A 17,163-nucleotide genomic window follows, 5' to 3' on the forward strand; every position below is an offset into this window, starting at 1 on the left:
TTCTAAGCCGATTGGTATACTTTAAGGTGGGTATAGGACCAATATTATTGTGCGTTACAAACATCAGCATAAACCCAATATACCCTCCCCACTAAAGTGGTGTAGGGTAAATTAATGAAAACTTAAATTTAAAACATAATATATTTTGATCAATACTAATCAATAAATAGAACATTTTAATGTTTATATTTATAAACATTTTATTAATTTTTTTGCATCAGCTGTTAACATTTTTGCATTTCATGCTTAAATTGAAACCACCTACATCTATTGGGCGCTTAAACTTGCAAAAAAATTAACTAATTGAGTACTCAAAGACAACTTTCGAGGATTAATTTTAATTTAATCGCCAATCTTTCACCTAAAGATTGGCCCTTAGAATTTAATAAGGACCCAGAATATATGTATATATTTTTGTGTTACTAACGGAATGACAAAAACAATATACCCCCCTCTTTCTTGATGACAGAAAAAATAAAAAGCAGGGCTGACTTTCAAAACGTCAGTTGCTTTGTGTACGAATAAAGTATAGTGTATAAGGTGAAGTCATTTCATTTTGCGGCGAATTCATGAAATTTTTTATATATGTAGTTTGACAGTGTCGGGTTTGAGAGAGTATTTTTTTATATGGAGTTTGACAGCTTCGGGCTAAATTTCCATGGACAAAAAACAATCAGCTGTTGAAATGACTTCACCTTATTAGTTTCCCCATGGTATAGTGTTTCATAACGCCGCAGTACAAAACATTGACAATGCATACTGTTTAAAAACGTCATAGACAAGTAATAGAAACGCAGCGAAATGGCAATCAGCGTATCAGTTTTATAGTTGATGCTTGTTGAAATTATGTGCTTAAACTACACAAACAGCTGACTTACTAAAAATAATACTTTGCATCTTCTATATTTAAGAACGTCAAAATAAACAAAGCGTCGTTGCAATGTTTTGAAACTTTACATGTGCACAAGATTTAAATACCGCAGTGAAATTGTGTTTAAACTTTGTATTGGTACGTTTTGGAAGTCAGCCCAGATATACGTAGATTTTGTACAATGATATTTTCAATTCTATAATTTCTGTGTTTTGTTGCTATCATTGAGTGCAGGATGCACTAAGTAAGGTGAAGTCGTCAAGGCATCTGATTTTTATTTGTTTATTTAAAAAGTGCTTGGGTTATGTCAGAAATAATTTAATTATTTTTATTCTTACATAAAAATTAAATTTGTGTTTTCAAACGAAAAAATATCACATGCCGATAAAAGGGTACCAAATGTAGAAATTCGGATGAAGCAGCAATAAGACGTTGTCCTGCTGCGAATACAAAAAATTTTCTTTCCAATATTTATTATTTTTCAATTTTAGAAATTTCATTTCGTCAAAACCAATACTCTTCTTAACAACAAAAAAATATTGTGTTTGTAGTGGTTGTTGCCCAAACACTCTCACCTTACATATTACTTCATGATTACATTTTTGCATTTCATGCTTAAATTGAAACCACCTACATCTATTGGGCGCTTAAACTTGCAAACAAAATTAACTAATTGAGTACTCAAAGACAACTTTCGAGGATTAATTTTAATTTAATCGCCAATCTTTCACCTAAAGATTGGCCCTTAGAATTTAATAAGGACCCAGAATATATGTATATATTTTTGTGTTACTAACGGAATGACAAAAACAATATGATGACAGAAAAAATAAAAAGCAGGGCTGACTTTCAAAACGTCAGTTGCTTTGTGTACGAATAAAGTATAGTGTATAAGGTTAAGACATTTAATTTTGCGGCGAATTCATTCAATTTTTTATACATGGAGTTTGACAGCGTCGGTTTTGAGAATTTTTTACACCCTCCACCACCATCAGTGGTGATAGAGGGTATATATAAGTTTGTCGTTCCGTGTGTAACACCAAGAAATATTCATCTAAGACCCAACAAAGTATATATATTCTGGGTCCTTATGAAATTCTGAGTCGATTTAGCTATGTCCGTCTGTCTGTGTAAAACACGCTCACGTTAAAACTAAGCAAAGGAAATCAACCAAATTTACCCAAAATATTTATTATTATTTTAAGCAGTTTGGTATTGAAAATCAGCAAAATCGGTTCACAACGTAAAAAGTTATGAGTAAAATTTTTTTTTATAATTCTTGTGAAGTTTTCTCAGAAACTACCAATGATATTTCGATGAATTTTTTCAGGGCAGTGATCAATTATGTCCAAAATCTTTACAATCGATCCAATATTTCCCATAGCCCCCATACAAAAGTATATATTCCCGGAAATTAGTTTATCGTTAATAACTCCCTCAAATATATCGGTATCAACACAAAATTTTGTACATGCATATATAATATAATCTGAAATCATACTATCAACGTAGATCTCAGTCGGTCCACAATTGGTCATAGCTCCCATATAAGGTCCACTTCCGAAAATCACCTAATCGCACATATTTCAATGATGAATAATGCTATTGTGATCAAATTCGAATTGAATATGTTTTGTGTACATACAAATCATTCTACTTAATTTTTTACGGATCGGTCCACTCTTGGTCATAGCTCCCATATAAGACCCACTTCCGAAAATCATTTAAATGCTCATATTTCATTGTCAAATAAAGCTATCTTGATAAAATTCGACACAAATCTAAATATGAATCACTGTACGAAATTTTTTCCGGATAGGCCCATAATTGGTCATAGTTCCCATATAAAGTCCACTTCCGAAAATCACTTAAACGAATATATTTCATTGAATTCTCAAGCTATAAGGATACAATTCGACACAAACATGTTTTGTATACATACAATCAATTTTTTTACGGATCGGTTCATTATTGGTCATAGCTCCCATATAAGGCCGACTTCCGAAAATCATTTAAAAGATCATATTTCATTGTCTAATAAAGCCATCTTGATAAAATTCGATATATGTTTAGTGTAAATATGAATCACTCTACGAAATTTTTTCCGGATAGGCCCATAATTAGTCATAGCTCCCATATAAAGTCCACTTCCGAAAATCACTTGAACGCATATATTTCATTGAATTCTAAAGCTATTGTGATAAAATTCGACAAAAATATGTTATGTGTACATTCAAATCATTCCACCAAATTTGTATTTCATTGCCAAATAAAGTTATCTTGATAAAATTCGACACAAATATATTTTGTCTTTATATGAATCACTCTACGAAATTTTTTCCGGATAGGCTCCCATCGGGATAAAGTACGACTTGATATGTTTTGTGAGTATATACGTAAATCATTCCACCAAATTTTTCCGGATTGGTCCATATATGCTAATAGCTCCTATATAAGGTCCACTTCAAAAAATCACTTAAACGCACATATTTCATTATCAAATAAAGATATCTTGATAAAATTCGACACAAATATGTTTTGTGTAAGGTCATACATAGCTCCTTCCGAAAATCACCTAAACGCACATATTTCATTAATTAAAAAATCTAATGCAGTAAAATTCGAATTGAATTTTTTTGGCATATAAATCATTATACGAAATTTTTTCCTTATCGGTCGATAATTCGTCACAAATCCCATATAAGGACCATTTCCGAAAATTACTCAAATACACATTGACAATCAAAGTTATCGCGATAAAATTGGACATAAATGTGTATTTTGTATATATAAATCATTGTACGGAATTTTTTTCCGGATCGGTCCATAGGTTGTCATTGCTCCCAATACCTACTTCTGAAATTCACTTAATACCACTTAATTCGTAATTAAATGATTATATCCTGATAAAATTCAAAATAATTATGTTCTGTGTACAGATAAATAATTCTATTAAAATGTTTTCGAAATGGCCTATTAATATAAATTTTTCTGGACCTAATTAAAATTAGTTTGACATATGCATAAATGTTAGTACCCTCAATACGGAAACAAAAATTTTGCCAAGTTATCTAAAGATTAGATAGTTAAATGGGTTTTAATAAAAAATAGCTTCCTGGTGGAGAGTATTTAAGATTCGGCATAGCCGAATATAGCACTCTAACTTGTTTTATATGGAGTTTGACAGCGTCGGACTAAATTTCCATACACTACACAAAAAAACAATCAGCTGTTGAAATGACTTCACCTTTGTAGTTTCGCCATGCATCATGATTGAGTGTTACCGCTCAAAGTTAGCAACAAAACAATCATTATCTGACTTGGCATCACTACACAGAAAAAATTTGTGAAATCTTGAAATTATTTACCATTTCTTGAAAGAAAGTTTGTTTATTAGTTAATTTTTTGTAATTTTAAATTTATTTTAAAATAATTTTTAATTATTTGACATCCACACATTCATATTTGTATTTTCTTACTTTTGAATTGGTAGCACTTTTATCGAAATTAAAATTAACTTGTATTAAAATTAACTTGCCTTTGAACGTTAGCAACAAAACACAGCTAATATTTTTTCTTGAAGGGGAATTTCATTGCAGACTATATAATTATAAATACATGAATATGTTTTGATGGTGGGTATTTAAGATTCGGTTCAGTCAAATATAAACTCTTATTTTTTAATGAGATCTAGAAGGTTTTGCATATTAATCTGTTTAAAAATCTATGTGATACCGGTGAAAGTGAATTACCGTATTCTGTATGTATCATATTACACCAAATTTTAAATAAATACTGCGAATATACATATTTCAAAAACTAATATGCTGACAAAATTTCAGATGTTTTCCAAAATAGGTAATAGTAGTACTTAATAGTGCCGACAAGTTTGTTTGAAGGAAAAAGGTATTGTCCGACAGGCCTTTTCCATTTAGAATTGTTCTTTGGAATGTAAAACTATTTCATGCAAAAATTAGACAGATAGGATAACGTTAACAGGTGCCGCAATGCCTCTGAAGTTTTGAGGTTCATTTACATGGGGGAAATCGATTTCAGTTTTTTGCTATTTAATAATTCATTTTAAATTCTATTGTAAACTATTCGTAATGTACACAGAATAATCATTTCAGAAAGATATAAAATACAAAAAGAAATTAAATAATATTGGGAATTTCATAGGCCATTAAAAATTTTTACAGCACTTGAATGCGAAATGTGACTGAAAAAATCCAATTTTTTTTGGTATATAAATTATCTAACAAAACAGTTTTGTTGCTTAAAATATATCTATAATTACTTCTAAGCTGTAACCAAAAAAATCGAATTTTTTAACGACTGTTTCTAATTTCAGTTTTTTAAACTTTGTTAAACACATTAAAATTTTTGGAAATTCTCATTGTCTCATTCTCATAGTAAAACAGTAATTGTTTATAATAATATAAAATTTTTATACATACGAGCAAAAAGATTGATTAATTACACAAAAGTATATATATTATGTGTCCTTATTCGATTCTACAACGTCTTAGTCTGTCTGTTTGTTGAAATCAGGAAAGAGCTAGAGGCCCGAATTTTTTCACAAATATTTCAGGAATGCTAAAACAATATGAGACCATTAATAAATTTAATTACACGGGCCAACAATGATAAAACTCTTTAAATAAATTTCACAAATCCCAGTGTTATTTCGCGTGTTGATTCAGAATATGGAAATAAATAAGTCGTATCACCCACCAATTTTCCACATTTTCATTTTTTAGCCCTTCTGACTATATACTTGTGTCCCAAATATAAAATTCTGTAATATTAAATATTTATAACTAAATATATGTCATATTAATGAAATGCATTCTGGAAAAATTTAGCGCGATAGGACCACGTTAACTGGTGGCATCGCGGCTCTAAAGGGGAAAGCGATTTTTCCAAAAATGTTGGCACTTAAATAAGCCTTTTGGATCTTAACAGCAAATAATTGGAATATGTATGCAGTTATCGTTCCAATAGGATATAAAACTAAAAAATCGGTCAAAAATTTTAAAAGTTATTTAAGTTCTTCCGATCATGTACTGTCCCAAAACACTTCAGACGGTAATCTCAAAACTCCTGTTTCAAACTTTTAATAATTTTGTTAAGCAAATTGAAAAAATTTAAGAAAATCTCCATGTGACTTATGGACACTAAAGAAGGGATAAAATAGTAAAGAATTTAGGGCAATATCTCCCACAGATTAGTGGTACATAGGATTTAAATTTTGAGAAACAGAATGAAATTCATACTAGTTTTGAATTGGCAAAAAGCAACTTCTTCAAACCATTTTTTAAATTAATTTTTAACATAATAATTCATATCATATCGATATTATTTTATAGCAGGAACGCATCTGGGTGTCATAGAAGCCTTCTGGGGCATTGCTTGATCCTTTGAAATGTTGTTTCATGGGTATTTTACGCAATGAAATATGTTGTGCCTTTAAATTTCTCTATATCATTATGTGATCTGCAATGACCGAAAATTATTCAATTTAGGTTCTGATCAGGGGTTTGAATTGTCCGAAAAACGTGAACATTTGATGCCTCCTAGTTCCTCTACGATATATAATATATTCCAATTATTTGCTGTTAAAATTAATTTTTTTGCAAAAAGCATTTTTTTAGAGCCAAGGCGCCATTAGTTAACGTAGAATATTTGAGACACAATTATACAGTCACGGGGACTAAATATTTCAAAATGCGGAAATTGGTGTGTGACACGAGTTTTTTATTATCATTTTCGGGATAAGCACACCAAATTAGTGAAAATTATGTAAAAAGCTTTTTCATCGTTGACGTGTGTTATTATTCAATAAATATTTTATTAATCTAAGTATGTACTACAGATTCATACATTAATACTTTTATTTATTTTCTTTTAAATAGAATTTCAACTGCAAATAGACAGACATCGAATAAGATAGATTCCCAGTTAATTAATTTGCCGACCCCACCTACCGAAATTCCTAGCATAAGCATTATACCACCTGACGATAATGAAAAACCTATGAAGGAAGATCGGAAACTTAAGCATTTCACAATGAGACCTCCAAGAAATAAAGTTCCTCTTAATGATGGCGCCGTATTACGCAATGCTCACTCTACCGGCCAATTGAATATGTCAACAACTTCAATATGCAGCGAAACAAAGAAGAAGAAGAAGTGGTCCAGTAAAATTTTGAAAAAGGTTTTCAGTCGTAGCAGCTCTAAACTGCAGGAAGCTTAAAAGCATTGTTTATATACATACATAAATATATTTTATTTTACTATTATCTATGAATTTTACTACATCTTTTGTTTGTGTTTTAAATCTTATGTGTTAAGTAGTTATTTGTTTTATTTTGTTGGTCACATTTTCACAAGTTTATTTTCTTATTACTATGTTAATGATTTTATAAATTTCCTTAATAATATTTGTTTATCCAATTAAATTAAAAAATGTGTTTTTTCAGACTAGGCAATTTTTGCACTCATGAATACTATTTTATTTATTTCTCTCGTTATACAACTTACTTTCACGAGTTTTATTTTTAAACTCGCGAGAACTATTTTTATTTGAACTCTTAATTTTTTATATACACTTCATGAGCGATATCTATGCATTTTGTTTTTTTGATTTCTCTCACAAAATGCCTTTTTGATTAATTTTAGAGTTTATAAACCGGTTACCCGAAAAACCGGTTTTTATTCCATATTTCGCAAACCGTTTTTTTTTTCAAACACTGATTTTTGGTTAACCGGGTTTCGAGTATCGGTTAACCGTTTTTTATTTAACCGGTCATTAATTTTAAAACCGGTTTTTATTCCATTTTTTCGCAAACCGGTTTTTTGGAAACACTGATTTTCGGTTAACCGGGTTAACCAGTTTTTGAGTCTCGGTTAACCGGTTTCAAAAAATTATAATTTTTAGTACAAAATTGTATGTTTTCTTATGATATACTAGCTATACCTAGTGTGCTTCGCTACCCTCATCGTAATGAGATAAAATAAATATTGTAAATTTTCAGTCAGTCCAATATACATATATGTATATCTGCAATATCAAAATAAATCAATAATGATTGATTATAGTCTCAATCAGTTGGAGAACGAAAATGTAAGAGACAAGTCCCTTTTCAGATTTTAGTTGAATAAGGATGGTGCATGTTAAATTTTCAACCAGAAGTTCCTTTCATACAGATTTTTATACACTCAGGAAGCTGCGTGTCCAATATTATGTTATTAGGTTCAATATTATAGAATATTCAAAAAGCATTATTAAAAAAACCAGAAAGTCTCTTTTTATATATTTTCGTTCAACCAGAACACTACGTGTTTCATTTTATGTTTATACATACATATATTCATTATTTTAAATCTCAAAAAGTATCAGTTGAGGGACAAACATACCAAAAGATATCTTTTATTTAATTTCATGTTTCTATGTTCAATATTATCGAAAATTCAAAAAGTACCAGAAAATACTCCATTTTAGATTTTCATTCACATAAGTCCCTGAATGCCTTGTTGTGAGTTTCTATGTTTAATATAATTGAAAACTCAAAAAGTACCAGTTGATGAACAAAAAAGTACCAAAGGGTTCTCTTTTATAGGTTCTTATTTACTCCGGGAACTAAATGCCTAATTTTATGTCTCTAGGTTCAATATTATAGAAAATTCAAAAATTACCTTTTAAAGAACAAAAAGTACCAAAAACTCCCCTTTTATATATTTTCATTAACTCCAGGCTCTACATGCTTAATATGATGTTTCTAGGATCATATTATAAAAAAAACAAAAGTACCAGTTAAAAAACGAAAAAGTACCAAAAAATAGTCCTTTGTACCGGAGTTCCAAGTAACACCCCATTTGTATATTTGGTGTTACTAAATCTATCAATTTCTCCAATTTTATTAAAATTGAGTCAGTGAGTTTGAATAAAATCTAATTTCCCGTTTTTTCCCCTTTTGGTGCTTTTTTCTCCCTATTGAAGTACATAATAAACATTTTATTACTAAAAGTTGCAATATCGTAGTGGGAGCCCATCATTAAGTATTTATTCACATGTTTATACAAATCAGTACATAGGAAACAATGCAAAAAGTACCAAAAATAGGTACAATTTTCAACCCTTAAACGTCCAAATTTCCAAAAAGTACTAATGTCGTATTTTTATTTTTTCGTTAAGTTATGAAGGAGTCAAAAATATTTTTTGTATGTTCATTGGTTTAAAAGATAAATGGGATGCAAAAAAAGTACCAAAATACAGTTTTTACCCGTTCATTCCCTAAAGGTGCCGAATTTGAAAAAAGTACCAGACACCTATCCGCTTAATTTTTAAATGAACGACAATAAGCTTTAAACTGTTTTTGTATCTTTTCTAGTTTAGGAGATATGAGGTTACCGAATTTACCCGTTTTTACCCCTTTTCCAAATATTTCCAAAATCCCGTCTCAGTGGATCTTTTTTGTGGGAGACCAATCTCCTGTCTAAATTTCAGCGCTTTAGATTCAACCGTTTAGGCTGTGCGTTGATGAATCATTCAGTCAGTGACTCAGTAACGTTAGAATTTTATATATATAAAGATTAATGTACATATCTATTTTGAAAATTTCGAAACATTTCGGCTAACCGGTTTTTATATTCGGTTAACCGACAAACCGGTTTTCTAAAAATGATTAATTTTCGGTTAACAGAAGAACCGGTTTTTCCAAAACCGGTTTTTTATAAACACTAATTAATTAACTTTATGTACAATATAAAAGTCCCGATAAATTCATTAGTACTCCTTTCATGAGAGAACTGTATTTTCCGCTCTTTAAATTTAAATATTTCTCGTGATATTTATTATTAAAACTCAGGCAAATAGAACTTTCAAATTGTACAAAACATCATTAACAATTGTACTTTTTTATTCCATTTGTACCAAATCATTTTTTTTAATTTTATATCAATATGAATCACTTTTAAAATTAACAGTTAATTTGTACTAGCCCATAGGTTAGTCATAAGAATAGACAATAAACAAGTTCATTTGGTCACCAGATTGGTCCATAGACAGTCTATAGACTCTTTATGGACTACAGAATATAGTAATCTATAAACTAGACAATAGACTACTCTATAGACTAGACAATATACTAGTATATAGATTAAAATATTATATATTAGTCGAAAGCAAATACATAGAGTTGTCTATATACTATATAATAGAATAGTCTATAGACTAGACTCTAAAGATTAGATAAAAGGATAGTCGTTAAATAACGCAAAGGCTACTTCATAGACTAGTCCCTAGACTAAGTTATGGACCAGACTATAGGAAATTCATTAGACTAGGCCAAAGTCTCGTGAAATGTACTTTAAAAGTCTATTCAAAAAAGCACTTAAAACACTTCCTACCTTTGAACTTTGTGTCAGAATTACAATTTTAGATTATTATTTCAATAAGGAAATGAATTTCAAATTGAACAAAATGGGTCATTGGTGTACCATTGTACTTTTGAGGAATTGTACCAAAAAAAGTACAATTGTACCAATTTTGCCAACCCTGATTCACAATAAAGTAAATAATTTATTTCGCTCGAATTAATATCTATCTCGAGAGAAAGAAATGCCTTCGAGAGGCAGGTTTTTTTCGGAAAAATCTTAAATTTTTTCATAAATTTATTTAATGTAATTAACTGAAATTAATAACATAATCCTCATTAAATTAAAATTTTTCTTTTTTCGAAATTCAATCTAGATTAAATTTTATTTGATTTTTTCGAAACCAACTTTCATCCAAAACTTTACTTTATAATGTAAACAACCACAAGTAATATGATCTGTCAAAATTTTGTGTAGAAGAGAACTGATGGGATCGTCTAAACGCAATATGTAATGAAACCATCACACATTGAGAGAAAATACGGATGGAAAATTTCATTTTTTGAAATGATTAAAAAAACAAGCAAGTCGCATTAGATCAGGGATGTATTTTTATGTAAACAAAAAAAGTGAAACAGCTGTTCCATCTTACTTTGTTATTGTTTTATACCAATCGTGTAAACACAAAAAATATAAATCATACGACTTTTATTCTCTTTTTTGTCATACGGATGGAATTTCATTTTACTTTTTCATTAGACTTGTCGTACGTAAAGTGTGACCGTGTGAAGGGCCCTTTACAAAGAAAGCAAGGCAGTAAATTACATATTGATTTTTGCGATGAATTTGTGTATTTCAGTTAACTGAAATATTTATTATAACCCAATGATAAAGTACATACATACATACATATGTATTATATCGATACCCTATATTCAAAAAGTGCTAAATCAAAGATAATAACTCTGTTCAATAACTGAAAGTTGTTACTAGTTAGTACAAATTAGTAACAATTGTTACTGGAAAAGCGTTCATTAACTCAAAAAACTTGCAAGTAGAGAAGAAAACAAGAGCGTAAACGTTTTCTCTCATTGCAAACTTTTACAAGTTCTATTTTGTACTAGTAATAATTATCTTATACAAAATTGAACAGCCGTATTTTGTTTACCTTATTGTCAGCCAACGATTTTGTGTTTGTTATACCCTACACCACTATAGTGGGGAGGGTATTATACGTTTGTGCTGATGTTTGTAACACACAAAAATATTGGTCCTACACCCACCTTAAAGTATACGAATCGATTCAGAATCACTTTTTGAGTCGATTAAGACATGTCCTTTTCCGAAATTTAATGAGGATCGGCCCATGTTTGACCTATACTCCTATATAAAGCCTCATTTAGAAAATTTGTTTTTTATCTATAAATTGCTTAAATACTTTGGAATTAAGGTAAAATTCAACATAACAGTTTCTTTATGAATAATAAAAATTGTTAAAATATACTCACGGTGAAGGGTATTATATGGTCGGCCATGCCCGACTATAATTTCCTACTTGTTTTTTTTTTTTTTTTGTAATAAAAATGTTTGCGAAGTGAATTATTTCGATATTACGTAAAAATATAGATGCTTTTAACTATTTTGGAAGTTTTAATTCTAAGTTTAAAAATCACATATTTGTTTTCTTGAAAGTTTTTACTAGTTCATTTATTTTTTACTATTTTTGAGAGTAATTTTGTAAATTTAAATTTTACTCTCTCGTTGCAAGTATTTACTGGGGAAGTAAATGAACCTAATGTTTTTTCCATAATACGTTTTTAACAACCTTACTAATTCCGACTTATAAATTTTTTTTAACATTTTACCCATTTTAGCGATTTTTTTAAGATATCACTTTTTGATCGACAAGAAACCAAATGTTTGTTCTACTTATGTAAATAATGTAAATGCATCTTAATGGACTTACTGGATTAACTTAGCGATATACATATTCGCTTTCAAACAAAACATTTCACAAAATTATAAAATAACAAGGAATTTTTATTCTATTCTTTGAACAAAACATGCTAAGTTTTGTTCAAAATGTGAAATTTTTACAGTTTTCCAGTTTTTCCTACCGAGCGCGTCCCCGGGTGGGGGATAGGGGGTGGTGATGAACCATCTGTCCTCTCCCAGCTTTAATTTCACTTAAGCTGAGGGAGGGCAGATTGTCCACCACCTGGGAATATTATATTCCCCGCGGACTAAAAAACTGGAAAAAACAAATATGGAAAATAAAAATAAAAAGATCAATCATAGTTAGTCAAGCCAACGACAGTTCAAAGGAAAAATCGGACTCTCTCACAAGATCTAAGGCAAAGAGGATCAGGTCTCACAAGGAGTTGACAACTGATAATAAACCTAAGAAGAAAAAGAGCTCCCCGTCTTCTAAAACACAGTCCAAGCCAAGCCATACTTCACTCAAAGGAACTTCAAGTGAGAATCCTGCGAGTAAGGGTGACAACGCCAAGCCATATATTCCAAAGACGAACACGTCGGCGAAATCAACCTCGAAGGTAAGGGTATCTCAAAAGAAGCCAAGCAATCGCTTCAAAGAGCAAACAACCAATAGAGAGCGAGAGCTGCGAGTTCAGCATGGGCGTGATGTTGATGAGGTTGGCTTCTCACCAATGTGTTAGCACCCTAAAGAACTTGGTGGAAAGTATCCCTCCTCCCTGGGACGGCGCTAAGCTAGGACTGGCAAAGAAGAGCGAGCTTCCGGTGCTCTTAAAGTCCACTGTCTACAGGCAGTAAACTGGCTAATGAACGTATACTGGAAATTCTTGGAGGTCAAAATGCTGAGCTGGCCGTGGAAAAATGGGACGTCTTTTACAGGAAAGAAGAACCTGAGGGAACTTTATTTGTAATAGGTATCCACCAGAAATCTATGGCTAGTCTTGCCAAGAATAAAGGTAGGGCTTACTTCGCCTCTAAAGCTGTCATATTCAAAATTGGGAAGGTGCCGATTGGAAGGGCTGTTACAACAAGCCTCGAAAATCGGCTCAAAATGTGATTCTGAGTCGATCGGTATACTTAAAGGTGGGTGTAGGACCAATATTTTTGTGTGTTACAAACATCAGCACAAACGTAATACCCTCCCCACTATAGTGGTGTAGGGTATAAAAATATAACCAATTCGCTTGGTATTCTGAATTCGCCGATGACACTACCTTATAAAATTAATATACCTTGGGTTTAATTCTTCTTCTTTTTATAATGAGCAATATCAGTTGGTTTGCTCTCAACCAGGGTGCACTTATAAGGTGAAGTCAATTCAACAGCTGATCACTCATTTTTATACCCTACACCACTTTAGTGGGGAGGGTATATTGGGTTTGTGCTGATGTTTGTAACGCACAATAATATTGGTCCTATACCCACCTTAAAGTATACCAATCGGCTCAGAATCATTTTCTGAGTCGATTTAGCTATGTCCGTCCGTCTGTCCGTCCGTCCGTCCGTCCATGTAAACCTTGTAATCAAACTACAGGTCGCAATTTTGAAGATAATTCAATGAAATTTGGTACATGATCTTCTATTGTCCCAGGGACGAAGCCTATTGAAAATGGTTAAGATCGGTCCATTATTTCACCTAGCCCCCATACAACTGAACCCCTCGAATAGGGCTTTTAAAATTTGTAATCAAACTACAGGTCGCAATCTCGGAGATAATTCAATGAAATTTAGCACATGATCTTTTATGGTACCGTAGACGAAGCCTATTGAAAATGGTTAACATCGGTCCATTATTTCACCTAGCCCCCATACAACTGAACCCCCGAATAGGGCTTTTAAAACTTGTAATCAAACTACAGGTCGCAATTTTGAAGATAATTCAATGAAAATTGGCACATGATCTTTTATGGTACCGTAGATGAAGCCTGTTGAAAATGGTTTACATCGGTTCATTATTTCACCTAGCCCCCATACATCTGAACCACGGAATAGGGCTTTTAAAACTTGTAATCAAACTACAGGTCGCAATTTTAGAGATAATTCAATGAAATTTGGCACATGATCTTTTATGGTACCGTAGACGAAGCCTATTGAAAATGGTTTACATCGGTCCATTATTTCACCTAACCCCCATACAACTGAACCCCTCGAATAGGGCTTTTAAAACTTGTAATCAAACTACAGGTCGCAATTTCGGAGATAATTCAATGAAATTTGGCACATGATCTTTTATGGTACCGTAGATGAAGCCTGTTGAAAATGGTTTACATCGGTCCATTATTTCACCTAGCCCCCTTACAACTGAACCCGCCGAATAGGGCTTTTAAGTTCATAATTATGTTTAATATACTCATATCTCGACAAAAAGCTGCAATAACCAAGTTGTATACAAGACTTGATGACCCCCACGAATTCCATAATAATAGGTTCTCATATGACCCTAGCCCCTATGAAAAGCCCCCATAAAAATTTCACTTAAATGTCCACAATTTTATTCAACAATAAACGGTTTAAGTATGTATATCTAAGGCAAGGTACAATTCAACTTAATTGCTTTATTATGGCAACTAAATCACATTATATTTTTGTCAAAGGTGTAGGGTATTATATGGTCGGCCTCTCCCGACTATAATTTCTTACTTGTTTTTATTTGAGGTAGATACAACTGTCAAAGTACACCATTTAGAGTTGCCACAATCCGAAAAAATATGTACATCTATCTAGGGATCCATTATATTTTTAGGACAAAAGATTAATAAATAAATTTTATATTCATTTTAATCCGTAGTAAATTTATACGAAATACTCAAAAATTGCACAAACTATTTGTCTTAAATATGCACCTATTTTATCAATTATAGGGAACTTTTTACTAATCAATTGAGAGTACAAACATCCCACAATTGTAAATAAAATTATTAAAACTTGAATTTATCAAGATATCTTAATTTTTAACAACTTTCCATTGTAGTGTTTTGGTCACATTTCTATAAAGATCATTATATATTTCTTATACGACAATAGTAGAGACCTACACGGTATTATAAGTTCCCAATATTGACTGATAAAAAATAATATGTATATAATTTGTATTTTTGCTACTACATACTTTAAATTTTGTAATCTAATATTAATATTATATAATTTGTATTTTTGCTACTACATACTTTAAATTTTGTAATCTAATATTAATTTTTTGTTGTTATTTTAATTGGTAATTTATTTACTTTTTTAATAAGTAAATAATAAATAATATTCTAACCCCCTTATTCACAAACAACATATAAAACAAAATTTCCATACAAAATACCGTTTATAAAATAAAAATTTTGTTTGTGAATAATATAATATAATACATATTTACTTTACGTGAAGAGATTTTTGGGCATGTGGGATTGTCTTTTTGTAAGGTAAATTAAAAAAAACACCGTGGCAACATGTAAATTTTTTGACAGAAGTATCTACTTTTGTTGTTTTTGTAGAATTGACTTCACCTTATAAGGGCACCTTGGTCATAGTCCAACTTCTTATTATTCTTTGTCTGCTGGTTTCAATGCGTTGAGTATTTTGTTTTTGCTTTTTTTTGGGTTTTCGTTTCGTATGTTTCATTGCCTTGTGTATATTGTTTTTTTTTGGTGTATTCAGTTTCGTATGTTTGGATGTCTGTTGGTTTCATTGCGTTGTGTATTTCGTTTCGTATGTTTGGATGTCTGTTAGTTTTACTGTATTGTTTTTGTGTATTTTGTTTTTTGTGTGTTTATTTCGTTTAGCGTTGTTGTTGTTCGTTTTGCTATTGCCATAATAATGATGTAAACGGGAAAATGAAATAAATTAAAATTTTATAGAATTTATATTTTTTAAATACACTGTGGTGAAGGGTATATAAGATTCGGCACAGCCGAATATAGCACTCTTACTTGTTTTTTATCAAAATGTTTATAATTTTATTAAAAATGAAATAATTTCTATTAATTATGAATAAATTATGTGATCTTATTATTGTGAACCAATAATTAAATGAAAATATGGCAATTATTAGTGTTCTTTCCAAAAATATTTTGTTATTAATATTAATTTCAAAATTTTTTTAAAATTAGAACATTTCTTAAAAAAAATATTAAACACTTACATTTTTGACAAGTAAGACCACAAATAGCAAGTTTAAAAAAAATAGTCAGCTGTTCAAATGAGTCTACTTTATAAATTTACTTTGCACATAATCATACGGTAAATTTTGTTATTGAAATACTTGCTTGTTTATTAAAACAAATCAGAGAAAGAACAACACGTTGCGAATGAAGCGGTGCGTTGTTATAGGGGTAGAAACATGAAATTAAGTACATATGTATGGAACTTTTTAGTTCTTCAAAAGGTACTTTTTAAATATTCTTTAATTATCATGAAATTAAGTAAATGAGAACATATAAAATATGACTTTTTGGTACTTTTTCGTACTTCAAAAGGTTTTTGAAATTTCTAAAATATTGAACCTGAAAACATGAACTGCCTAAGGGACTAGCTATTTTAAAATGTGCTTGTCGTACGAGGAAGTCAATCGCCCATAGATTACGAAGAGACGACAAAGAGCTTAAATTTGTTTTTTATGTGTACACTCTGTCGCTTACAAAAGTGACATTAAAGTGACGATTATCTTCTCCTTCGTTTACAAAGGGTACATCCGTGACGAGAGACGAATTAGAGCCAATCATGTGATTAGACGTTAGTGGAAATCTCTTTTTCGGATGCATTGACTCTTTGTCTAACTTATGGGTGAGATCCAATAAAATGTGCAAATAAAACGGAAAAACTCAAAATAAAGTTTCTGATTATATGTAAGTCATTATAAGAGTACATAAAGTAATACAAACGGTATGTAGTAGTCATTGAAAAGTAAGTGGTTATATAACAGCGAAAGGCAAA

The 17,163-nt window shown here is 30.8% G+C and overlaps 1 protein-coding gene across 1 annotated transcript in view; it reads left to right on the forward strand.

The window, feature by feature from the left end:
- Positions 1-7,172, forward strand: part of LOC119602303 (myeloid differentiation primary response protein MyD88) — a 75,686-nt gene extending 68,514 nt beyond the window's left edge. Inside the window, exon 6 of the mRNA XM_037953736.1 lies at positions 6,787-7,172. Coding sequence (XP_037809664.1) covers positions 6,787-7,126 — 340 coding nt within the window. The 3' untranslated portion in view covers positions 7,127-7,172. The remainder of the gene's footprint in view (positions 1-6,786) is intronic.
- The last annotated feature ends 9,991 nt before the right edge of the window (positions 7,173-17,163 follow it).

This window comes from Lucilia sericata, unplaced genomic scaffold, assembly GCF_015586225.1.
Source record: "Lucilia sericata isolate MDLA Ls3-8-SP2 unplaced genomic scaffold, ASM1558622v1 Contig000220F_arrow, whole genome shotgun sequence".
Classification (NCBI taxonomy): domain Eukaryota; kingdom Metazoa; phylum Arthropoda; class Insecta; order Diptera; family Calliphoridae; genus Lucilia; species Lucilia sericata.